Consider the following 26,587-nt stretch of genomic DNA (forward strand, 5'->3'; position numbering starts at 1 on the left):
AAATTCTGAGGATAAAAGAAAAAGCAAAAACAGCCTTTATCCCTTAAAATACAAGAAGCTTATATTTTAAAGGAGGATACAGCATATATAATATATATATGTATGTGTATACATAGAGATATGTATATATAATATATATGTATGTATGTGTATACATAGGTATATATAGATATATACATATAAAAAACCAGGTACATGTGGAATAGATGGAAGGTAACCTTGGAGGGATTTTTTACAAAAAGTAGTTATTTAGGCTTTCTGGCCTTTAGTGACAAGGACTTCACTGTCATCCAGCCCCCCCTCCCTTTTTTTAGGATGGTCTGAAATATGCCTCCCTATAATTTTTGCCTGATACTGATTCTGCTCTTTACAATTTAGTAGAATAAATCTAATTTTTCCCATAGCTTTTCCTTTCGCTGCTAAAACTCTATAAAGGGTAATAGTATTGTTTCCAGTCATTGCTTCCATTCAACTCTTATAAGACCGCTTACAGTCTTTTGGTCCCATTGCTTTACTGAAACTACTAACTCAAAGACCACCAGTGGCCTCTTAATTGCTAAATTTGATGGCCTTTTTTCAGTCTTTATTCTTCTTAGCTCTTCTGCATATGACACTTTTGATCAGGCTTCCAGGTCATGTGGTCTTGTAACTAACAAGATAGAGGACCCTCATGGTGTTTATCATCAAGGGTGAAAGAGTCAGAAAATGGGCTAGGAGAGTATAAAGAAAAAAAGACATTGCCAGATCTCTTAGGAGGAAGAAAACTCACTTGAAACCTGAAGCACAGACATAATAGAGAAGAGAATGAAAGGTTGACCCCCAGAACATCTAGATGAGTCTGAGCACTTCTAAATAAATATTGCAAGACAGGAAAATGAATCAACCCATGATACAGAAAAAGACCTTGTGGATACCCAAGAGCATGGAACCAAAGCAGGATATTCACAAATAGTTCCAGAGAGAATTAAGAATCTTGAAAGCAGAATTTATTGCCTGCACAATAGAAATAATTGTCAGAACAGAATCCATGGTAGTGAATATCATCAAAGAAATGAAAGAACAACTGAGTCTGCAAGTACCCAGAAGTGAAGGAAAATTTGAAAGAAAAGAAGCAATAATATTCAATAATACAAGAAAAACATTGCTCTTGAAGCCTGGACACTGGCAACTTAAAGATTATAGGTCTCCTAGTAGAAAAACACAATAAGGGAAAGAACCTGAACACTTTAATACCAGAATGTTGTCCAGAACTTTTGAACACTAGAAGCAATGTTACTAAAAAAGAAATCTATAGATTTTGGCGAGGGAGGGTGTTGACAGCCTATTACAAGCTCTAAAACATAGTGGAATGTAAGAATTCTAGTTATAACAGACTTTTCAGATATAAACAAGGGAAAATTAAAGACATGACTATTCTGTACCCTCTAAAAGCTATAGGGTGTGGATAAAATAAGGTGTTACAAAGAGCAAAGGAGCTCAAGATATACCCCACAATGAGATACCTTTGCAAATCTGAATCTAATAATGGGAAAGGGGAAAAAAAGACATTCAAAAGAGAAGCATTTGAAACATTTCTACAGAGAAAACCAGGTAGAGGAGCAGATTATTTGCCTTGCCAACATTCCAAACAAGAAATACAAGAAAAGTAAACAACTGTAGCAACTAATGAAAATACACCTAAAATAAATTACCTCAGGAAAAAAGTAGATACTTAATGGGGTTAACTATAACAAAGTGACAGAGGACATTAAGAGATTTCTTTTTAAAAGTACAGATAAATATGAAAACAGCACTTAATTACAAGTAGTGATAATAGAGGAACAATCCTGAAACATCATGGACTAAACCTCACAGCACCCCAACTATAAGTGAATCAGTGCTTTTTGGACAGATGAGACTACTGAATGGGAAGAGTCATGAAAGGGGAAAAGAGAGGAAGAAGATAGAGGAAAATGTGTTGTACCCTAATCAAGTTAGTGTCAAACAATGAAGGAAAAATAACTTGTAGTCTCAGAAGAAGGCCTACAGGAGAATGAGTGTTTGCAAAGAGTGACCAAAAAAGAAGCAAGAAAGAAGGCAGGCATAATTTACTGGTGTGAGGGTGTACCAATGGAGAAGAGAGCACCTACAATAGAAGATTGGGAACTTATAGTGGGTATAATCTTCAGGAATTTAGTATTTAGCAAAACCAATACCTCTGAGATAGTTTTCTTCCTCCATGAATAGCATCCTGCATCAGGAGAAGAGGAATCTAAGCTCTTGAAGGTGACTGTCATCTGGAAGGGTGGAAGGGTATGGTTTCAAGGAAGAGATTTCACAGCAGAAAGGGAGAAAAATAATCATGGGGATAGCAGGGATTAGTAATTAACTAGCCAATCTGGGATATAGGAAAATTTCTATTATAGGGAAATAATTCTAGCATCTCATCTTAGAAGTGATCCTTCTAAGAGTGAGGCTCAACAGAAGAGAGGGCAGTAATATAGAAGCTTTGGAAGAGGGAACGCAAAATAGGTACCTTAGAAATTTTTAATTCCATGAGGAATACAGGGGAAAAAAAATTAAATGAATAAAACAAGTACAAGATCCTTGATTCTTAAGAATAAAAGTCTAGAATATAAAGAATGAGAGAAATACTTTTTTAGAAAAAGGCACAGAAAATGAAAACAAGTGGGAAAAGCAGAAGAAGGTGACTTTTATTTGACTTTAACAGAATAAAGGAGATGAATTAAATGACGATAAGAAAAAGGAATTAGGCAAAATTCCAAAATCAGGGAAAGGGATAGAAAATGGGTTGGGGAGCTTGAGGGTGAGAGGAAAGAGAAATTTATTGGAATAGAGTTGCCTTAAAATTGGTTGGTGGTTGTCTTTTGTTCTCGAAGAGGACCAAAATGACATCACTATGCTAGAGTTAAATTTCAATGTGTCCAACTGGTTGATCACACCAATACGAGCTTGGAATGCTCTATCACAGGTCGGGCACAAATAATCCATGTGACTATTTGGGGTGGATACTCTAAATTTGTGCATCCTGTGTTTCCTTTGAGCTGTTTCAGTTTTGCTTTGTTCATAGAGCACAGCACCTCTGATGAGGGCATGCCATGCTGAGCAGCTCTGTGCCAGTGTCTTCCATGTCATACAATCAATTCCAAAGTTCTTAAAAGACCTTGAGAGTTTCCTTGTATCGCTTTTTCTGACCACCATGTGAACGCTTGCCCTGTGTGAATTCTCCATAAAAGTCTTTTTGGCAAGTGAACATTTTGCATTTGAACAACATTTGAGAGTGCCTCAAAGTAAATAAAGCCAAAGTAACTGAAGAGACAAAGTACAATATTTACAGAAGAAAAACATCCTAATTCAGGGGAGAGAGACAAATGAAGAAAATGTAAATCTAACTCATAACTTTAAATAGAAATAGATTAAATAATCCAGTAAAGTGGGGAAAAAGTGATATTCAAGAAGAAAACAAAATTCCAGTTGCTTGCAAGAAGCACACAAGAAACAAAGATGATAAAAAGGACAAAATGTGTGTATCAGGTGAATCCAAAAAAGCAGGGGTTGTCATCATGCCCAGTCATGTCCGACTCTGTGACCCTATAGACCATATTGTCCCTGGAGTTTTCTTGGCAAAGATGCTGGAATGGTTTGACATTTCTTTCTCCAGTGAATTAAAGCAAACAGAGGTTAAGCAGCTTGCCCAGGACACATAACCAGCAAATGTCTCAGGTCACATTTGCACTCAGGTCTTCCTGATTCCAGGCCCAGCAGTCTATCCACTGAGCCAACCAGCTGCCCATCTTGCTACTAGACAAAGCAAAAACAAACATTTGTAACATATGAGGTAAGGAATCTACATTATACTGAAAGGAACCATAGACAATAAATAAATGTCAATATTAAAGTTATATGCTCCAAATTCCTTTGCATGAAAATTCATAAAGGCAAAATTAACTGAATTATAAGATAGATAATAATACAATAGTGGCAAGATATTTTAATCTCGGTTTTGCACAAATCTAACATAAAATGGAAAACATAAAATCAAACAATTTGCTAGAAAAACTAGAGCTAAGAGACTTATGACATCTTACAAATGGGACTGTTACAAATATACATATTGCTTAATACCATACCAGTCAAGTTAGTCAATAGACATTTATTAAGAGCCTGTGTGCCAAGCACTATGCTAAATGCTAAGAATACAAAGAAGGGCCAAAGACAGTCTCTGCCCTTGAGAAGACCTCACAATCTAATGGAGACAACATACAAATTACTAAGAACAAGTAAACTATATTCAGAAATAATCAATGGAGGAAAGGCACTAAGAGGTAAGGTAAAGCTTTTTGTAGAAGGTGGGGCTTTTACTGGGATGTCAAGGAAGCCAAAAGCAGGGATGGGGGAGAGAACATTCTATGCATGGGCCATAGCCAGTGAAAACTGAGGTTGGGACATGGAGCATCTTGTCTGATGAACATCAAAACTGCCAGGGTCATATCTGATCCTGGACATGCAAGAGAGTCAATGGAGTGAAGAGGGTGATGATCAGACCTCTGACCACAGAGCTGAGTAGATGAGTGGAGAGAGACTTGTGGCAGGCAGAACAATCTATAGGCTTCTGCAGTAGTCCAGGCATCAGGTGATGAACCCTGAACTGAGTGGTGGCAGTGGCAGTGCTGGGAAAACTGAGAGGTAGGCATTCTGTAGAAATGAGGTCAATACCTGAATTCCATGCCACATCCCACAATTCTTTCTATACAGGATCCTATTATTAAGGATGATAATATCAAAAAAATCACAAGAGAAGCAGATCACATCTTTTGCAGATATGTGAAAAGATGTATTCTTCATTAAACAACAGATTAAAGCAATTACAAAAGACAAAATAGATAATTTTTGATTAAGTGAAACTGGTAGGTCAATTCAATTCTACATTATCATTTTCTCTTGAATTCTGTCAAAGATTTTACCCTGTCAAACCTTAACTTTGGATCACTCCCACCACAGCTGCCTTTGCTCCTACTTACACAGCGCTGAATAAAACTGGAGGAAATCCTGAAACTGCTGACTGGGACCCCTACAAGTTTATGTTACGTAATCTTAGGCCATCCTTTTTATTTGCTACCCTATTTTTTCTTTTAGTTTTTTTAAAATTTTATTTTATACTCAAAAACCAACACAAATACAGTATAGAGAAAAGAAAAACATACCATAAACTTGAATATTGGAACTTAAATACAAAGTAAAAAAGGGGGAAAAAAAGCATGTCATATGAATAGCAGAACATAAGAGGATTCAGAATATATGACAAATTTTCATTTCAAGAAAGCCTGCATGAGAAATACTACACGTTGCGTTTTCTTTTGCTCTCTGCTGTGCACTTTCTTACTGTTCTTCTCTCCCCCCCCAGAAGGCTACAGTTAAGCCCAGATACATTTCTCTATAGCTATAGATATATGCATACACATATAGACACATACTTTCCCACTGATCTGTTTTTGTTTCCTCTCCTGCCTCCTCTGCGTTACTTGTAGCAGCGACCTCGCCCTTGTGTTACTTGCCCCCCTCCCCTGTCCTCCCATTCCCATACATCTAGACCCCCTTCTACAGCCCCATCACCTCCTCCCTCACCCTCCCTCTAGAGAGCCTCCCTTGCTCTCCCATCACTACCCTATTTTGAGCTGGTCCGCTTGTCCTGTGTTAGAGAGGCCCATGGCCATGTGGGCTACTGCCCAGGGCACCCCAGGCAGAGGTCAGCGCAGAATTCGGCCATGTTCTGCAGGAACCCAGGGGAAAAATGTTCACCCACTTCAGTTCGGTTTCTCACCCGAGAGGGGAGGAGTGGATTAGCCCTGCTGGAGCCCCTTGCTTCTGGGGAAGGTGCATTTTCTACAACTTCATCTTCATGATGCTTGTTAGCTAACTTGTTTACATGTTGTTGACATGTTGCCTCCCCACTCAGTTGTGCCCTCCGGAAGGGCAGGGACTGGCTCTGCCCTTCTTGGCATCCCCAGGGCTTGGCCAGTGGGTGCTAAATACAGTGTATTGCCTGGGCCACGTCTCCAGCTGAAGAAGGGTCCGGATCGTTCCTGCTGCGTGAAGTATGTTTGCTGGGAATCACGATTAGAATCCTTTAAAATTTAGCCGTTCCTAGGAGCACACCAGACACGCTGAGGCACCCGGCATTTCTGGGCTGCAGCACCCCGTAACAAGGCGCCAGCGCCGAGTGCCCGAGTCTTTCTGGTTCGAAGGCCAGCAGCCTCCCGCCGCGGTCGCTCTGTTTGTTTTCCACCCGAGAACCTGAGAGCCAACTCCTCCGGGGCCCGGCCGCACGGGGGCCCGGCCGCACGAGAGTCCGGCCTGTGTCATGCACCGGGTGCTGCGCTCCCGCCTCCGCGCCCTGTGGGCAGAGCCGGAGGAGCGTCGGTCTGCGCCGGCGGGGCGGCCTCTGCGAGAGCGCTGCCAGGGGGCTGCCGGGGGGCTGCCAGGCGGCTGCCAGGGGGCTGCCAGGGGGCTGCCGGGGGCTGCCGGGGGAGCTGGAGGGCTGCGGACGCACCAGGGTACACAGTGAGCACCCCCTGGGGGCGCGGGGAGGGAGGGCCGAGCCCGCGGCCAGCCCGGACCGGGGCCCCTGGAGCTCCCCGGGGAAACAAGGGGGCGGCGAGCGCGTGCCCCCGCGTCCTGGCCGGGGGGTGGAAGGTGTCCTGCCCAGGTCTGAGGAGCCCCAGGAGGGGCCGAGCTGCGCCCCTCAGTGCAGACGGATGAAGAGCCCCTGGAGTCGGGAGGCCCGCCCGGCGTGCGGCGGGGACGGCGTCCTGGGGTGTCCTGCTGCCCCGGCGGTGCTGGGCCACCCTGGAGTCCAGGTTCTGCTTTCTGGTCCTAGGTTCTTATTCCGAGGGGGAAGAGGGCCCCAGCTGCAAGCCCCAGGGGAACGCGAGAGACCAGAAGGGGCGCTGGTGATTGTGGTTATTAGATCTGTCGGTGCTTCCCCCTAGAAAGCCCAGGGAAGTTACCATCTTCATGGGGGGACTACCCTCCCCAAACCAAAGGTCAGCCGCCGGCCTGGAGCCCGTGGGCATTGTCCACTGATACGTTTACTTCAGGATGGATGATGACAAAGAAAACAGAAGAATGAGATACATACAGAAGAGTGAGGGAGACCTGCGAAGAGAGTTTGGAATAGCTTGATTTTTACTCCTGCAGTTGCCTAAACCTTACCAAGTCAAAGATGAAACCCTTTGGGACGGAAAAGATTTTATACAGGAAAATCCTGCTGGTTGTCATTGAAAAATATATGTGTGTATATATGCACACACACATACATACATATACATATTCACGTGCACATATATGTATGTGTGTATATGTGTGTATGTATGTATTCCCAGCTAATTTCTCTAGGTTTATTGCACATTTCTTCCCCTTGGATAGCCTATATTCTAGCCAAACACCCATATTTGCTGTTCCTGAACTTGGGTTCCTGTTTCCCATGTCTGTTCTTTTGGGTAGGCTTTGTATACCAGTGCCTGAACTGTCCCCTCCCCTCCTCTTCCTCTCAGCTTGTTAGAATCCTGTAGGCTCATTTATGTGCCACTTCCCAAGGCAATTCATTCCTGATCTCTTACTTGTTCTTACTCTTTCTCTCCTCAGATTATCATGTATGTATTGTTGTGCAGTGTATGTATGGGCTTCAGAGTACGCTGGGTTTAAGGTTTTGGCAAAGACCAGGAAGGAAGGAAGGAAACAGGGATGGAGGGAAGGAAGGAAACAGGGATGGAGGGAAGGAAGGAAGAAAGAAATCAGGCCCATAAACCCCAAGTTCACTGGGCCTCCTCTGGCCATCCAGATTTACCTTCCTTGGGAGAGGAGAAGGAAGGGGCAGGGGGGCAGAAGGGAGCAGATGAGCTGAGTTACCCAGCTAGCTGGGTCCCCATTCAAGCAGCTCAATCTGCTCACAGGTCTGTGTTTGTCCGTTCCCAAACTCCACTGAATGGCCCTTTTGGGACCCTCCTGGCTTCAGAGTGATTGTCAATAGTGACGGTGACTCTTTCTTTCCCAGCTTGATTTACTTATTTTTTTCTTTTGCTCATTAAATGGGCCATTCCCTGATTACTTCTTAAAGAGGTCTATTCACTGAATGGGCATTACCTCACTAAGTGAATACCTGAATAGGCCAAGGTCTCCCACTGCATCCTGGGCCTTTTCCAGTCATCCTGATCAATATCTGGTCACTGGATCCAGATGGCTCTGGAGGAGAAGTGAGGCTGGTGACCTACACAGCCCTCCCTCACTCAAAACAAAGTCAAGTGCAAGTCATGCCATCATTTCCCTGACATCACGGTCTTCAAAAACAGGACGAACACAGACAGACATGTACATATACTTGACGTGTTTATGCATCGTTTTTCCCCAATAGATTGGAAGATCCTCAAAAGGACGAGAGCTGCTTTTTAGTCTGTATATTCCAAGCCCCTAGCATATCGCTTTACATATGGTAGATGCTTAAAAATATTTGTTGAATTGGAACTGGGAGCTCCCTATGTCAGTAAGCTCACAGGTCCAGTTCCTAGCATTATCCCTAAATTCTAATAGAAAATAGAGCGCATGAAATAAAAAAAATTCAGTTAACTTCGAAGAAAAATGATTTGCATTTCTCAACTTTTGTTTTCTGTTATGTTTAAAGTTTCTGTAGCATTTTTCTTCCAAACGATTCAAGGTCCCTTATAGAAGGGATCACCATGTTGCTGTTCAGGTGTGTCTGAATCTGTGACCCCATTTGGGGTTTTCTTACAAAGATACTGGAGAAGTTTTGTGTTTCCTTCTCCAGCTCATTTTATATATGAGGAGACTGAGTGAAACGGGGTTCAGTGAAGCATGAAGGCAGATTTGAACTCACATCATCTTGACTCCAGGTACCATCTAGCTGCCCAAGAGGGATCAAAATTTTCCATTATTTATGTCTTTAAAAAAAAATTTAACCTGAGTGCTGCTGGTTCTTATATTTGTTACTGTTGCTTGTTTAATACAGTCTATAAGATTTGGGAGACTAACTTATGAAAGGTAACCTTCACCGCAATCAACTACCACTTCATTATGGATGACTACACAGTACTAAAGGTGATTGGGGAGGGCTCTTTTGGCCGTGCTCTTTTAGTTCAACAAGAAAGCAGCAACCAGAAGTACGCGATGAAAGAAATACGGCTTCCAAAGGTAACTATTTAAGAAATTAGCTCTCACTGTACCATCAGATTTGGACGTGCACATAATCCCTAGGTTTATGTTGAATCGTATTTATAATAGCACCTAGGATGAATGTCAACGTTAAAAAATGGTGTATGTTTTTGTTATTTCTTTAAAATGATGAGTCATCATCCTTGATGTAGATGGTTGCAATGTACCCTTTGTACCACCAATGAAGAGACCACCATTTTTGATTTGCTGAGTGGGTTCTCTTGTGACCAAATAAGATTTCAGCCATAGTAGGAAGAACGAAAAAGAATGGTCAGAACCCAAGAATTCCCTGACGATAGTGAAAGTGCTTTAAAAACGTGACTTGCTGTCACCATCTGCATCATCACATTGAAAAGTTAAGTGCAGGATCAATATACCTATACAAGTGGTACCTGGTCAGACAGAGAAAGCCTAAGGGAGGCAGCATGGTAAGTACTTTTAAACTTTGTGACCAGGAGCAAGTCACTTAACTTTTGGGAGCCTCAGTTTCATCACGTAACATGTAAAAAAATAAAAGAATAGCACTTATCTTCCCACAGTTGTTGTAAGGGTCCAATGAGATAATACTTAAAACTTTAAGCTTTAATAACCTAAAACTGCATAAGACATTTGGGACACCGACTATTTATGAAACACTTTGCAGACCTTAAAGAGCTATATATAATATATATTATATATGCATATAAAGAGCTAAATAAATGTTACTATCATCATTCTCATTATTATGTCCTTTCCCATCATGTGGTGCTCAGGCTATTCAAAATTGCTTCCTGTTTTTCTGAAATCACACTGGTTGGATATTGTAGGGAGGTCCCCAGAGGTATAGTGTGGTGGGTGAATCATATCTAAAGTATACAGTTTGCTCCCAAACTTGGAGTCAGAGTATCAGGCAGCATGGTATAGTGAAAGAGTATTGGTTCTGGAGTTGGAGGACCTGGGTTCCAGTCCTACCTTGTATACTTACTTAGCAGTGACCTTGTGTAGCTTACTTGACCTCTCTGGGTCTCAGGGTCTCATCTGAAAAATGAAGGGTTTATACTTGTCTCTTCTAACTCTAGGTCTGTGACCTATGCCGCTTGTAGATCCTGCTCTGACCCTTCCTAGATATGTGACCATGGGCAAATCATTTAATCTGAGCTGGTGCCTTCCCCTGTAAAATGGGGATAATAATACTTGTACAACCCACCTTGTGGCATTGTTGTGAGGAAAGGGCTTTTTATTTGATGAAACACAATGTAAGTGTGAATTGTAGTTTTATTATGCAGATCACTGAGCACCTACTATATTAAATTCATAGGAGACCAAATGTGAGTAGATTTGTATAAAATTATTTAAATTTAGCCCAGTGTTTCTAAACTAGTTAAAGAATATTAATGCATTATATAAACAATGTCCTAGGAGAAAGCATTGAATGTTGAAAGTGCTGAAAGACCTGGTTTCAAATCATTTCAATGATATTTACCAACTATAATGTGTCATCCTATCTGCCTCTGCTTCAACATCCTTTATTGGATAAAAGAGGATAGTAGCACTTAGATTACCTTAACACAGTGGTTGTACTTTATAACTGTAAACTATCATTACTGAACATCTGATGAATGTATTCATAGAATTTAACATTTTAAAATCATTTTTTCCAGTCTCTTTCTGATGTAAAGAATTCTAGGAAAGAAGCCATTCTGTTGGCTAAAATGAAACATCCCAATATTGTTGCCTTTAAGGAGTCATTTGAAGGTAAATATTATTTTATTTCATTCTTATATGGTAGTGTCCACATTTCTAAATATTGTCATTTATGGAATAATTAACAAATCTTAAATTTTTCCAAGCTGATGGACACCTGTATATCGTGATGGAATATTGTGAGGAAGGTGATCTCATGCAGAAGATTAAACATCAAAAAGGAAAATTATTCCCTGAGGATATGGTAAGAGTTCCACTTTCTTAAACATCTTCTTTACACTTAACTTGGCTTCTCTCTATTCTGTGTTTTCACATGGATTAGATGTAAGCTCCCTGAGAGCAAGCCAGTGCTTGTATCATAAATGTTCTTTGCATAACAACATCTAGCACAGTGTCTTACATATAGTAGGCACTTAATAAGTGCTTAAATTGATTTGAATTAATCAAATTTTCATGGAACAGTAGATTTAGAGCTGGAAGGGACTTCAGAGATCATCTAGTCCAGCACATTCATTTTACAGTTGAGGAAACTGAGATTGAATGAGTAATTGACTTGCCCAAACTCACACAGCCAGTAAATATGAGATAGGATTTGACCTTAGGTCTTCCTGACTTCAAGTCCAGAGCCTTGTCCACTAAGCTATCCTTGGTGCCTCCTCTTTTTCTTAAAAAATTATAAAATTTGGAATGTTACAAGTGAAGTAGTTGCCATTAGTGGATGGCCTGAAACCAGTTTAGAAGGACTGATTTATATGTGCATACGTTTGTTCACAAAATATTAGCAAGTAGAATTTATATAAATTTGACAAACCTGATACAGACATTAGCACTGTTTCAAAATTATAGCTAGCATATGTCACATAGAGTCTTAAAAACATCTCTTGTTTTGTTTTGCTGACTTTTTAAAAAATTAAACATATCTTTGTGTTATTTTGCTGACTAAGTGAAACAGGAGGCCAGACGTTTTGGTCTATGGTGGTATCCATTCCCAGGCTTCCTCTTACTCATTTTATACACCTTACTATTCTGTGCACTTAACTTTGAATTTGACACCAGGTAAATGTTCTTAAAAATGAATACTTATTGTCCGTTTGCTCACACTATTTATAGAAAAGTGTATACTTAATTCTTTTATTTAAAAGAATAGTCTAGAAAATTGTATTTTGGTACATAGGGCTTATTAGTTTGATTAGTTGATAATGCTTTTTCATTAGTGTGAGTAATAACATTAGTGTGTGTAATTAGTGTGAGTAATAACAAGGAATACTTCTCTTTTAGGAAAATGTCATGCTAGTAGTGTGGATCCCATGACTATATGGATTCATTGACCTTTCATAAATGAATCTTAAAAGAATGAAAAGGAAATCAGTTCAATTCAGCTTATATTTGTCATATGGTGGCCTAGGATACTATAATGTGGAAGGTTTTATAATGTAAGTCTTTATAATGTGAAAAAATGCTAACCTCAAAAACACTGGTGATGGAAATGATCATTAAACTCGCAAAATAGCAGTGAAATTATATATATTGCATTTAGACTATGCATTTCCTATTATTGAAGTATGGTTTATATTTATGTGACTGCTAATACCAAATACACATCTCAGAATTGCTTGGATTTGGTTGAATGAAAGAAAAACGAACAAAAGTCTTGAAATGAAATAGTGATTGTTGTCACATGTAAAATAATCACATAGGAGTTTGGCTTTTTTATTCCATGTCTGAATATTTTAATGGATGGTCTATTAAGTTTTCTGAGATATGGTGATGGCAAAGCATTGTGGCATAGTGGGGAAAAAAGCATTGACTCTGTGGATGTAAGGCTTATGTTCAAATCTTGCTTATGACATTACCTATGTGACCTTGGGCGAGTCTCTTAACCTTCTTCAGCATCACTTTGCTTTTCTGCAAAATAAAGACTAGATAGCCTCTGAGGTTCCTTCTAGCATCTAGATGGGTGATTCTATATTGATGATGATGATAATGACGATGAAGTGATGGTGATGCGATGATGATGAGATGATTATAAGCAGATGAGGTGATGCTGGTGATGATGTCTGGTTCTCTGATTTCATTGGTAGAAGAAATTCCCTAATTGATGGAGATCAGTGTCTGTTCTGCCCTTGTAGTCCTCTTTGATTTCCCAGGGACACTGAAAAGTCACAGCAAGTATGTGGGTCTGGAAGCCTGTTTTTCTGTCTCTGAAGGCAGCTCTCTACATCATCACGCCTCTTCTCATATTTAAATTTTTAGTGTTTTAATGTGCTCAAGATCTGAAAATAAGTGGATTTTTAAAAAAATTCCTCAAGAAAAAGTCATCTTTGAACCAGAATTTAAATATCTTTTCCTCACAGATACTTCAGTGGTTTACACAGATGTGCCTGGGAGTGAATCATATTCACAAAAAAAGAGTTTTACATAGAGATATCAAGTCCAAGGTTAGTGGGCTTTTTTAACTAAAAAAAATTTTTTAGTGTTGGAAATGTTAGTCTCTTTGAGCAGCTTGAAGACAGTATAACTTCTATTTTTTATAAATATCTGCCAGCTTACAGATGAACTTGGATTAAACACTTTAGATGAACATGTCTCTCATTAAAACAATAACAGTTCCTTGTATCTGTGTACTACTCTGAACTTTCCAAAGTGTTTTCTTATTTTCCAGCTCAGTTTATTCACAAAACATCAGTGTGAGGTAGGCAGGGTAATAGGAATTATAATCTCGACTGAGACAAAGAGATATCATACCTGAACGTTAGTTTTCCAGCCACCTCAGCGATTTTAAACATGTTCTACTCAGTAGAAGAAGACTTGCTTAAAGCCTGTAGATTCTTACTTTACCTATAGTATTATCAAGGTTGATTAGGTTTTTAGCTCATAACAGATTAAAAGTAGCCACTTAGAAGAGAGAGTCTCTTCGTATAATAGTCCATAATAGCTCTTACTGATAAGGACATTAATGAAGGTCATGAAGTAGTATGAAAAGCAGTCCGTATCTACTTAGGTAAGAGCAGACAGTTCTCTGAACCTTAATGCGTGCCTTGAGGGTATGTAAGCATAGGAAAATACAGATGTTTATAATAATAGACCAGAATAATCATTTTTCAGTTACATTTTGGATCTAGTGGTGCGTCACTTAATGTGTGCCTTGGGAGCAAAGCTACATTATTTAGTTTGTCACCTACTTTTATGTAACTAAGTGGCACATTGGATAGAGTGCTGGGCCTGGAGTCAGGAAGACCTAAATTCAAATCCAACCTCAGACACTTACTAGTTATATGACCCTGGACAAGCCACTTAACTCTGTTTGCCCCAGTCTCAATGAGATGGAGAAAGAAATGGCAAACCACTTCAGTATCTCTGCCAAAAAACAACCCAAGTAGGGTCATGAAGAGTTGGACACAACTGAACAACAACAAGCTATGTGACAAAAATACCTCAATGTTCACCTTCTTGACTTTGCCCTGTTGAAAGTAAATTGAGCTGAACCTGGTGGTGCATGCCTGTGTTTCTCGGCTATGAGGGAGACTGAGGCTGGTGGATGTTTAGAGCTCAGGAGTTCTGAGCTGTAGTGGGTTAAACACTGTTTGACATTAATATAGTGAACCATGGGGAGCAGAGGGACCACAAGGCTACCTATTGAGGGGTAAATAGCCATAGGTCAGAAATGGAGCAGGGCAAAGTTCCTGTGCTGACTGGAATGAGATCGGGATTGTGAGTGGCCCCTGAACATCCAGCCTGGGCAAGATAGGGAGACCCAGGGGGAAAAGGAAGAAGGAAGTAAAGGAGGGAGAAGTGAAGGGAGGAAAGGAAAGAGGGAAGGATAGAAGGAAGAAAAGGAGGGAAGAACCAAGGGGAGGAAAAAGAAAAGCAGAGAAGGAAGGGATGAGGGAAGGAAGGGAGAAAGGAAGGAATGAAGGAAGGAAAGAATGAAGGAAATCGAACCAGCCCCTTGGCACAAATATTGGTCTGTCCTCTCCTCTTCAGCTTTTCCTTCCTGTAAACTTTTCCCACCTCTATTCCCATTATGCCCCACCCAATTAACCCCTTCTCCCCATAAATTAAGGCATTTGCCCCTCACAACAACCTTTTTAGGTCAGCAAGGCAGGAATTAACATCTCCTCTTTATATATGACTGGTTCCATATCACACAGCTACCAAATAGCACAGTCAGAACTCATCAGTGAGTTAATAAAGATTCATTAGGTGCCTACTATGTGCTAGGCACTGTGCTGATTGCTGGAGATACAGAGAGAGGCAAAGATAGTCCCTGCCCATGAGGAACTCACAATCTAATGGTAATAGTTAGAATCCAGGTTTTCTGACTCCTCAACCCACACTTTTTCCACTGTCTTATTCTGCTTCTGAGAAAAATGAGCAAGTATTCACTCCTGAGGATCAACTGACTTCACATTGTGTGTTTTATTACTACAGCTGCCTTTATCTAATATTCTAGAAACAAACCATTCCACATTTGCTGTGTGCTGTGCACACACCTTCTTGGAGAATAGGAAACCAGGAGAAAGCTCAGCTAGTGACATCCAGGCAGGCATCCCTAAGCTGTCTTGGACCATCACTTTCATTTTCACTTCCTCATCTCTTTCAGGTGTATGCTACGGTGCTCTCTGTGAGCTCTGGAGCAGTGTGAGCTAGAACCTCAGACGGTTCTGCCCCCAACACTCATTATCCATAAACATTTATGGGAGAGAAGGACCAAGCCTCAAAAACCTCTTAACTATTCCTTCTTATCTCAGCTGCTTTACTCCGGACAGGCTCTGCTTTTACGTGCCTTGTGGCTATTCTTAAAATAAGCCGGTCGCCTTACTTCTCTTTGGGTCGCCTAAATACCTGAGCAAATATTCTGGTGTCACTAGCCTCTGTCAGTTCATCTGTTTCCTGCAGCACCAGCATTGTGGAAGAGGAACCTGGGATATAAAGGGAAGAGGATTGGACTTTGAGTTAAATCCCAGTTTGTTTGTATATTAGCTAGGTTTGTTGTTGTTTGTGAGTTCATGAGCCCATTTGGAGTTTTCTTGACAAAGATACCACAGTGGTTCGCCATTTCCTTCTCCAGCTCGTTTAACAGATGAGGAAACTGAGGCAAATAGGGTTAAGTGATTTGCCTCATGACTGAGGCCAGATTTGAATTCACAAAAATGAATCTCCTGGACTCCAGGACTGGCCCTCTGTCCACTGTGCCACCTAACTACCCTATACAAGAAAATAGAAGTGTTAAAACAGTGACAGGAAGAATTTGACCCAAAAGTGAAGGCACTCCTCAGTTTTAAATACCAGATTGCTTGCCGTTAACTAGGAGTAATAGCTAGCATTTATAGAACTTTTAGGGCTATATCTTAGAATTAACAATAGGGTATTTGTTAAAGAGATAATCTGATTTTCTCTCTCTTTTGGTAATTCAGAATGTCTTCCTCACCCAAAATGGACACATAAAATTGGGAGATTTTGGATCTGCCCGACTTCTCTCCAAGTATGTAATTCTCTCCTTTGGTAGATTCAGTGATCAAAATATTTGCTACTCAATAACAATCTGAAAAACATTCTCTCTCATTGATCTTTCAGGCCTATGGCATTTGCTTGTACATATGTGGGAACACCTTATTATGTGCCTCCAGAAATCTGGGAGAATATGCCTTATAACAATAAAAGGTATGTGACTCATCCCTCTGATGAAAAGGTAAAGCTCTTTTATACCAGGGCCTTTTCACCTTTTTGGTCTCCTGGACCCTTTTGGCAGCCTGGTGAAGCCTGTGAACTCCTCCTTAGACCTATGTTTTTAATTGCATAAAAATTCTATACAGTTATCCCTTCTATATAGGGGTACAGCACTGCCGCTATCTGGAAAATCTGCATAAAGTTTTTTCACCCTCTTTTCATATCAGAGAAATCTGAATTTTTTATCTTTCTATTATGGGATGTTTACGGTACCTTATTGTAAAATTTAGGTTAGGTATTTGATCATAGGCTCTGTATCATCTGCTGGCCTTTGTGTGTCATTGGCAGCTTCCACTGCAGCTTCCACAAAACTCACCCCAAAATTCCCATTTAATTTCTATTGTTGACCCACAATATAGCAGAACCTCAGTAGGGAAAGTCATAATGTAAAAGGAATAGCTATAACTATAGTATTACAGAGGAAACCAACCATATTGAAATGTAGTTATCTGTCTGCCTGTATATAAGATGTATGTGTATGTATGTGTGCATGTGTATCACACACACATACACACATGTACATATATATGTATATATATATATATATATATATATATATATATTTTTTTTAAACTGATTGAGAACTTCTCTGAGAGTTCATAACCAAACCAGAGAGTGAGAGGATCATGGGAGGTAAAATGGATAACTTTGATTACATTAAATTAGGTTTTGCACAAACAAAATCAATGCAGCCAAAATTAGAAGGAAAGTAGGAAACTGGGGTGGGGGGGGTGGGAGATGAGAATTTACAGCAAGTTTCTCTGATAAAGTTATAATTTCTCAAATATGTAGGGAACTAAGCCTAATTTATAAGAATAAGAGCCATTCCCAATTGATCAATGATCAAAGGATATAAATAGGCAGTTTTCAGGTAAAGAAATCAAAAGTATCAACAATTAAGAAAAAATACTCTAAGTCCCTATTGATTAGAGAAATGCAAATTTTAAAAAGACTCTGAGATCTCATCCCACCCCTGTCTGATAGGCTAATATAAAAGAAAAAGAAAATGACAAATGTTGGAAGGGATGTGAAAAAATAGGGATACCGATGCACTGTGGTGAAGTTGTGAAGTGATCCAAACATTCTGGAGAACAATTTGAAACTACACCTAAACGGCTATAAAACTGCATATCTTTTGACCCTGCAATATGACTGCTAGATCTGTACTTCATAGAGATCAAAGAAAAAGGAAAGGTCCCATATGTACAGAAATATTTATAGCAGCTCTTTTTGTGATGACAAAGAATTAGAAATTGAGGGGATGTTCCTCAGGCTGAACAAGTTGTGGTAAATGATTGTGTTACAATGCTGTTGTGTATACTGTTGTAAGAAATGAAAAAGGGGATGATGGTTCCAGAAAAGCCTAGGAAGACTTATATGAGCTGATGCAAAGTGAAATGAACAGAACCAGGAGAATACTATATGTACATAGTAGCAGCAATATTGATGATCAGCTAACTGTGAAACAGCCAGTCTGCTTAATAAAATGATCCACTACAATTCCAAAGGACTCATGATGAAAAAATATTATATCTGTCTCCAGACAGAGAACTTAGGTACTTTGAATGTAGATTGAAATATATTTTTTCATTTTATTTTTCTTACTTTTTTTCTTGCAACATGGCTGATGTGGAAATATATTTTACATGATTTAAAAGGTGTAATTGGTATTATATTTCTTGCCTTTAATGGGTGGGGGAGGGAATAGAGAAAGGGAAAGAATTTTAAATTGAAGTTGAAAAAATTAAAAAAAAGAAAAACTTATTGCATCTTCTAGAGGAAAGTGACTAACATGATAAGAAATTAGAAACTACATTATATAAAAAATTGGTTGATAGAACTGGGGATTTTTAGCCTATGGAAAATAAGATTTGGGACCTGGGAGAGGTCCCAAATGGCATACTAGCAATCATCAAATATTTGAAAGGTTTCTAAAGAAAGTAGATTTCTTTTGGATTGCTACAGAGGCCATACAGAACTAGGACCAGCAAGTGAAAGTTTTAGGGACATATATTTAAGCTCAGTATGGGAATTTCCCAAAAGTTAGAGCTTTTTGACAGTAGAAAAGTCATAGTCTTCCTACTATTACATGTGTTTAATCACCTTTCTATGATATTATAGGCAAAGTTTTTACCTTGTGTGGAACTAGGTGAACATAAAGATCTCTTCTTATTTTTAAGGTTCCTTGAATCTAAGATTTCTCAAATATTCCTCTTTAAGATAAATACCACCCAAATGACACCTGAATAAGGCCCTTCAATTAAATTTAAAGTTCATGAACAGTCATCTTTTTTATTATACTATTTCATGGAAATACTTATTTTATTCCATAAATAAAAAATAAATTTTTAAAAAGCCTTAATAGTAAGTGTGATATCTGCCTATTTTAAAGATGTATTTTAAAAAAAACACAACACCTTTTTTGTATTTGAATAAACTTAATTTAAATGGTCACTTGGTAACTTTCATTTTTTATGTTTCAGTGACATATGGTCCTTGGGATGCATTTTGTATGAACTCTGTACCCTCAAACATCCAGTAAGTATGCCATACAAAACAGAACCTTCAAACCATTGGTAATTGGGCTTTTCTCTGCTTAGGTTTTAAGGAATATGCTGTTATAATAGGAAGTTTGATTCTTTAGAATGGATAAATTAGGAAAATTTCAACATATTTTCATGACTCTGAACTTTTACTTAAAGATAGTTTAGCAGAAAATAGAAGTAGAAAATGTTCATTTCATCATCCTTTTTAGTTCTGAAAGGATATCTTTCTGTGAGTAGATTTTATCTTTTTAGTCTCTTCTCTGAGAGGTTATTGGGAAAATGTTTTTCTCTTATAATTATATATTTTCAGTGTATTTCACGAACATGTTTATTATTCCTTATAATTTCTAGTTGGTCATCCAACATTTATTAAGCACTTAATATGTGCCATTCACTGTGCTAAGCCCTGGGGATACAAAGAAAGACAAAAAGATATAGGAAATGGTTGTGATTTTATTGAGATTGACAAAAAGAGGTTAAGTAATTTTTTTTATTCTAATTAAATTAATTTTCAGTTTTCACCATTCACTTCCACAAAATTTTTAATTTCAAATTTTCTCCCCATCTCTCCCCTCCCCCTATCCCAGGACAGTGTGTATTCTGCTTTCCCTTTCCTCCAATCTGCCCTCCTTTCTATTCACTCCTCTCCTTTATCCCCTTCCCTTATATTTTCCTGTAGGGCAAGATAGATTTATGTATCCCATTGCCTATATATCTTATTTCCCCGTTGCCCAGTTTAAAAGTAATTGTTAACATTCATTTTTAAAGCTTTGAGTTCCACATTCTCTCCCTTCCCTCCTTTCCACCCACCTTCATTGAGAAGGCAAGCAATTTGATATAAGTTATATATGTGTAGTCATGCACAACACTTCCATAACAGTCATGTTGTGAAAGACTAACTGTATTTCCCTCTATCCTGTCCTGCCCTCCATTTATTCTATTTTCTCCTTTGACCTGTCCCTCCACAAAAGTGTTTGCTTCCGATTACCCCTTCCCCCAATCTGCTGTCCCTTCTGTTGTCCTTCCTCTCCTATCCCCTTCTCCCCTGCTTTCCTGTAGGGTAGGATAGACTTCCATAATCAATTGAGTGTGTATGTTATTGCCTCCTAAAGCCAAATCCAGTGAAAGTAAGGCTCACTTATTCCTTCTCACCTTCCCCCTCTTCCCCTCCATTGTAAAAGCTCTTTCTTGCCTGCCAGGCCTAGAGGCCTGAGGGCTACCTGAGTCTTACCTTACCTGTCCCAGGTCTTCGGTTGGCCAAACCGGATAAACGTATGAGAGAAGAGACTTTCCGGAGTCGAACAAGGGTTAGGCTTTATTCAGGGTCCTGGTTACATGTGCAGAGGGAACTCTTCCTTAGGAGGGAGAGAGAAGTCTCCCAAGGAGGCAAAGATCTTACAGTAAGAGATTGGAAGCAGAAGTGTAAGTAGGGAGAGAGGGCGAGGGGAGAGCGAAGAGAGGAAAAACGGAGCCTTCTGTCCTGTCAGGGCCCCTCCGCGCTAAGAGCGCCTTCAGGCTTTCCTGACCCTAATTAAGCTCTCCGGCCGTGTAGTTTGCACCTGAATACCGTGCCTGTTAGATAACAATAGGTGTGCCCAGATCCGGGACAGTCTTGAGGGGGATGCTCCTCCCATCACGTTTCTCACGGGAAGAGGCGGAAATACACGAGATAGCTCGGTCTCACTCCTCGATTCCCTGGTGTTTCATGGGGGGCCTCATGAGAACTCTAAGATTTAGAAGTTCCCACCTTTACCCACCCCAGACAGTCCACATGGAATTGAGCTTCCATCCCCAACACTTGCCTCTTTTATGTGAGATGATTTACTACATTCTACCTCTCCCATTCTCTTTCTCCTAATACATTCCTCTCAACACTTAATTTTCTTTTTTAGATATCATCCCTTCATAATCAGCTCATCTTGTGCCCTCTGTGTTTGTGTATATATGTGTATATATGTGTATGTATGTATATACACATACACATACACACATATGCATACATACATATGCATACACACATATATATTCCCTCTAATTATCCTAATACTGTTAAAGGTCTCATGAGTTACAAATATCATCTTTCTGTGTAGGAATGTAAACAGTTCAACTTTAATAAGTCCCTTATGGTTTCTCTTTCCTGTTTGCCCTTTCATGTTTCTCTTGATTCTTTTATTTGAAAGTCAGATTTTCTATTCAGCTCTGGCCTTTTCAACAACAATGCTTGAAAGTCCTCTATTTCATTGAAATTCCATTTTTTCCCCCTGAAGTATTATACTCAGTTTTACTGCTTAGGTGATTCTTGGTTTTAATCCTATCTCCTTTGACCTCTAGAATATCATATTCCAAGCCCTCCAGTCCTTTAGTGTAGAAGCTGCTAAGTCCTGTGTTATCCTGATTGTGTTTCCACAGTACTTGAATTTTCTTTCTGGCTGTTTATAATATTTTCTCTTTGACCTTGGAATGCTGGAATTTGGATACAATATTCCTAGGAGTTTTCCTTTTGGAGGTGATCAGTGGATTCTTTCCATTTCTGTTTTACTCTCTGGTTCTAGAATGTCAGGGCAATTTTCCTTGATAATTTTTTGAAAGATGATGTCTAGGCTCTTTTTTTGATCATGGCTTTCAGGTACACCAGTAATTTTAAAATTATCTCTCCTGGATCCATTTTCCAGGTCAGTTGTTTTTCCAGTGAGATATTTCACATCGCTTTCTATTTTTTCATTATTTTGGTTTTGTTTTATAATTTCTCATAAAGTCATTAACTTCCACTTTCTCCATTCTAATTTTTAAGGAATTATTTTCTTCAGTGAACTTTTGGACTTCCTTTTCCATTTGACCCATTCTGCTTTTTAAGACATTCTTTGCCTCAATAGTTTTTTGGATCTCTTTTGCCATTTGGGTTAGTCTGATTTTAAAGGTGTTATTTTCTTTTTTTTTTATATTAATTTTATTTATTTTTAGTGTTGTACAATCACTACCATAAAACTTAGATATTTTCCCCCCTACCTACCCCACACCTCCTCCCTCTCTCCCTGAGATGGCATACAATTCTATATAAGATCTACACATACATTCCTATTAAATACATTTTCACTATAGTCATGCTGTATAGAAGAACTAAAATGAATGGGAGAAATCATATAACAAGCCAAAACATAATACACATGCAAAAAAAATGATCTGCTACATTCTGTGATTGACATCCATAGTTCTTTCTCTGAATGTGGAGGGCATTTTGCCTTAGAAGACCATTGGGAATTTTTTTTTTAAGTCCTTGCATTGCTATGAAGTTCCAGGTATACCAGAAAAAACTCTCTCACACTGTGGTCGCTGCTGTGCACAAAGTTCTGGTTCTGCTCCTTTCACTCAGCATCAGATCACATAAGTCTTTCCAGGCCTCTCTGAAGTCTTTCTGTTCTTCATTTCTTATAGCGCAATAGTATTCCATTACATTCATATACCATAATTTATTCAGCCATTCCCCAATTGATGGGCATCCCCTTAATTTCCAGGTTTTGGCCACTACAAAGAGATCTGCTATAAATATTTTTGTACATGTGGGACCCTTCCCATCAACCTTCCAGATTATCTTGGGCGAGAAATTTGCTTCAGCCTGTCATTTTGTGCCTTCTGCTGCTCTAGAATTTGTTTAGTCATTTTTTACAGGTTTTTTGAGGGTTTTGGGGGAGCTCAAGCAAGTCCCTGCTTCTACTCTGGCATCTTGGTTCTGCCCCCAGTAATTTTTAATATTACCCAGCCTTTATTTAGACCAATGGTTGTCAGATATTTGGTCCCTGGGACCCTATTGTACTCTTAAAAATTCTTGAGGATCTCCCAAGGAGCTTTTGTTTTTTGGGGGGCGGGGTATGTCTACCAGCATCTATTGAATATTAAAGCATCCTCATATTATTATGAAAATAGTTTTGAGTTTATGGACCCCCAGAAATGGTCTCAGAGACTCTCTCAGGGGTCCTCAGACCACACTTTGAGAACCTTTGGGTTAGATAGTAGTGCTAAAAAAGCTAGGTTATTCATTTATTAATGCATCAAATATTTAGCAAATGCATTCTATGCACCAGGTACTCTGTTAGGTACTGTGGAGGCCATAGAAGACACATGGTCCTTATTTTCAGGGATTTTACAGTCTAGCAAGAATTCTACACCTATACACGCTTAACCACATTGAATGGAAAAGTGTAATAATAGTGAAGATAAAAAGTGGCATATTAATATGTAGAAGGGAGAAAATGCTTTGAGAAGGCAAGGCTTCATGGAGAGGAAGGCATGATGGATGGCTAAGAATTGGACAGGCAGTGAAATAGTGGTGGCGTGGGGGGTATGAATAGAGTAGCCCAGAAGGAGGTTTAATCCCTTTAAAGCTTATTAGGTTTGCATACAGGTAAATTAACATTTTATTGCTACTAATTGAACCCTAAATCTCACAAATGTGGGGGTGTTTGAGACATTGGTGTGAGTGATTCTGAAGAAAATCTCATTGCTGTTATGGGGGAGGGGGTGGTGAAACACCACCCATCCATATAAGTTTTGTGATAATGAGTCACATTATCCTAGGGTGAAAGATCTAGCATATGTTTGATATTAGTAGCATATTTTTATGAATATGTTTGATCTCTCAAATTTAGTTTTTAAATGATTTCAAAAACCTATCAAAGTATGAGTTATCACATTTTTAAAGAGAGAACATGTATCAAGAACGGTGGTATAGTGAATAATAATTAGAAATCTGTGATATATTGCCTTTATTTTCTCTTAATTCATTCTTGATCCTTTGGAGATCATAGAAATTCAAATATAGCAACTGATTAGCATAAATTTCAGAATCAAAGTAAGTCTGTTCTCTCCTACCCAGCCAGATTTTTTTCTTATTTTACATTTGTTGGATACATCATTTTCCCTTTTGTTTCATATTCATATCGGATTACAGAAAAAAAAGAAAAGACCCTAACTATTCTTATCTCTTTAAGGAGTTTTCTATTTCCAAGGAAATTTTTTTTAAACTTCATATAGGTTGTCAAGATGTTCATTCCTAATCTTACTTCGTTAAATAAGAATAGGTTTAAATTTGCTTCTATTCTAAAACATCAAGTTGCATATCTCAATCTCCATTTCTTAGACATTTCTTCCACAACATGTACCAGTTAAGAAGATTTAGCTTTCCCAGCCTAGTAATTTAAAAACCTGAAAAGTGTCATACCATTTTATATGTGTGTATATGAAAGTATGTGTGTGTATATATATATGTGAGTGTGTATATATATGTGTGTGTATTTTGGAACTCTAAATTTTTAAATAATGAATGTTAAAAATTGTCTTTACATATAATTGGGAAAAATTGCATATATACAAGCATACACACAAACATATATATGTACATATATGAATAAAGGAAATATGGGATAGGATACAGGTGGAACTTATGTCGGAGCTGTAGTCCCATTATTCTACAGGACATGATCTTGAAAAGTCATTATTTCTTCTGTGAAGTGGTTCACAGAATCATAGCGCTTAGAGCCAGAGAGACCTTCGTGGTCCTCTGGCCCATCCTCTTCTCCTGTTCCCATTTTACAGATGAAAAAACTTAGAGAAATTAGTCAATTACACATAGGCTCAAAATGTCGTGGGGGGCAGAAAGTATTTATCAATAAAAATGCTTGTGGTTTGCTTTGCTAAATAAATAGTTCATTTCAGTATCTTTGGGAAACAGTGTTGTCAGATCATCCCCAGAATAGGAAGGGCGAACAAAATGTCTAATCTATTTGGTATGTGACATGTAGGATGTTCTTGTTAAATCTTTATTGAAATAATAAATGAATGACTGGGCTTCATTAACTCTATTCTTTGACCAAAGATTGTAAGAAAAACGAGTGGGAAATAGACATTGACACCCAGACTATCCTGAGAATATAAGAGAACAGATGCTTAGGGCTTTAGGTTTTTTTTGTAGAGCATTCCTACATATCCCTTTCTATTGAACTATGCGGAGCTAGTCATAAGGTATTAGAATGGTGCTTATTTTGGAACTTCTTGCAGATGAGGCGATGGAGTCAGTCTCTTAAGTTGTTAAATCACAGGGTTCGGTCTTTGTTTATGTTTCTTTTTTAAAATTCCATTTGTCTTCCTTTAAAGTTCATTTTCATGCTGTCCACATCCAGAGAAAGCACTGATGGAATCTGAATGCAGTTTGAAGCATATTATTTTTCCCTTTATTTTATTATGTTTCTTTTTTTTTTTTTTGGTCTGTGTCTTTTTTCATAACATGACTAATATGTTTTACATGCACCTGTATAGCCTATATTAAATTGCTTACCATCTTAGGGAGGGGGAAGGTGAGAAGAGGGAGAAAATTTGAAACTCAATATTTTTAAATAATGAATGTTAAAAATTGTCTTTACATATAATTGGGAAAAAAATAAAACGTTTTAAAAAGTAAAGTCCATTTTATTATTTTAGTTTCAGGCCAATAGTTGGAAAAACCTTATCCTGAAGATATGCAAAGGCTCCTACAATCCCCTCCCATCTCATTACTCCTATGAACTTCACTATCTGATAAAACAGATGTTTAAGAGAGATCCTACAAGTCGTCCTTCAGCTACTACAATTCTCTCTAGAGGGTCTTTAGGAAAACTTATCTGGAAGTGCTTATCACCAGAGGTAAGATATGTTTAGCTGGGCCATGAGTTGATTTTTAAAAACTGTGATAAAATGACATTTATGCTTTTCCAGCTTCAGGCACTCATATAGATAATTGGCAAATGGACATCATTATAATAGCATCAGAGGGGCAGGTCACATCACATTTTGTAATATCCTATTTCAATTTACAGATTGTCAAAGAGTATGGTGAGCACATCATAGAGGAAACCAGGAAGTCCAAGAATGATACGCCAAGAAAAATGGGTAACAGTTTTGGAATTTATTCTTATGGTTTACTAAAAATGACCTTGATGGATTGATGAATTCATTTACATGGGTCTTCCCTCCTACAAAATTACCTTTAACTTAATGCAGCCCCCTTACATGGACTTAGGATGACTGAGTGGTAGAGAAGGACACACAAGATATTTAGGACTACCTACAAATGTTCCTAGACTGCGTACATGTTAATTTAAGTTTTGGTAAGTGGGAGACAGCTAGGTGGCACAGTGGACTCCTCTGGAGTCCAGAGGATCTGAGTTCAAATTTGGACTCAGACACTTATTAGCTGTGTGACCTTGGGCAAATCACTTAACCTTGTTTGCTCTGGGCAGTTTGCCCATAACTCAGTTTCCTTATCTGTTAAAATGAGCAGGAGAAGGAAATGGCAAACCACTCTAATATCTTTGCCGAGAAAACTCCAAATGAGGTCATAAAGAGTTAGACAGGACTGAACAACAATGAAAGGG

The 26,587-nt window shown here is 38.8% G+C and overlaps 1 protein-coding gene and 1 long non-coding RNA gene across 3 annotated transcripts in view; one reads left to right on the top strand and one right to left on the bottom strand.

Moving 5' to 3' along the window:
- Positions 1 to 2,674: 2,674 nt before the first annotated feature.
- Positions 2,675 to 5,774, bottom strand: LOC140504969 (uncharacterized). Its single transcript, XR_011967292.1, has 2 exons — positions 5,665 to 5,774; positions 2,675 to 3,801 (listed from the first exon to the last, which is right to left on the bottom strand). It is a non-coding gene; the product is annotated as an uncharacterized lncRNA (long non-coding RNA).
- A 217-nt stretch (positions 5,775 to 5,991) lies between these two features.
- Positions 5,992 to 26,587, top strand: part of NEK3 (NIMA related kinase 3) — a 35,965-nt gene continuing 15,369 nt past the window's right edge. The window contains exons 1-12 of one of the 2 annotated variants that reach the window (XM_072610459.1): positions 6,373 to 6,463; positions 6,505 to 6,554; positions 8,822 to 8,906; positions 9,023 to 9,204; positions 10,866 to 10,959; positions 11,055 to 11,152; positions 13,263 to 13,346; positions 16,326 to 16,393; positions 16,486 to 16,572; positions 19,122 to 19,176; positions 25,656 to 25,856; positions 26,030 to 26,102. In XM_072610459.1, the coding sequence (XP_072466560.1) occupies positions 9,088 to 9,204; positions 10,866 to 10,959; positions 11,055 to 11,152; positions 13,263 to 13,346; positions 16,326 to 16,393; positions 16,486 to 16,572; positions 19,122 to 19,176; positions 25,656 to 25,856; positions 26,030 to 26,102 (877 nt within the window). In that variant the 5' untranslated portion in view covers positions 6,373 to 6,463; positions 6,505 to 6,554; positions 8,822 to 8,906; positions 9,023 to 9,087. Of the gene's footprint in view, positions 6,096 to 6,372; positions 6,464 to 6,504; positions 6,555 to 8,821; positions 8,907 to 9,022; positions 9,205 to 10,865; positions 10,960 to 11,054; positions 11,153 to 13,262; positions 13,347 to 16,325; positions 16,394 to 16,485; positions 16,573 to 19,121; positions 19,177 to 25,655; positions 25,857 to 26,029; positions 26,103 to 26,587 lie in introns of those variants that run through there. The other variant, XM_072610460.1, reaches the window with a different exon arrangement.

Source organism: Notamacropus eugenii, chromosome 5 (genome assembly GCF_028372415.1).
Source record: "Notamacropus eugenii isolate mMacEug1 chromosome 5, mMacEug1.pri_v2, whole genome shotgun sequence".
In the NCBI taxonomy this organism is placed as follows: domain Eukaryota; kingdom Metazoa; phylum Chordata; class Mammalia; order Diprotodontia; family Macropodidae; genus Notamacropus; species Notamacropus eugenii.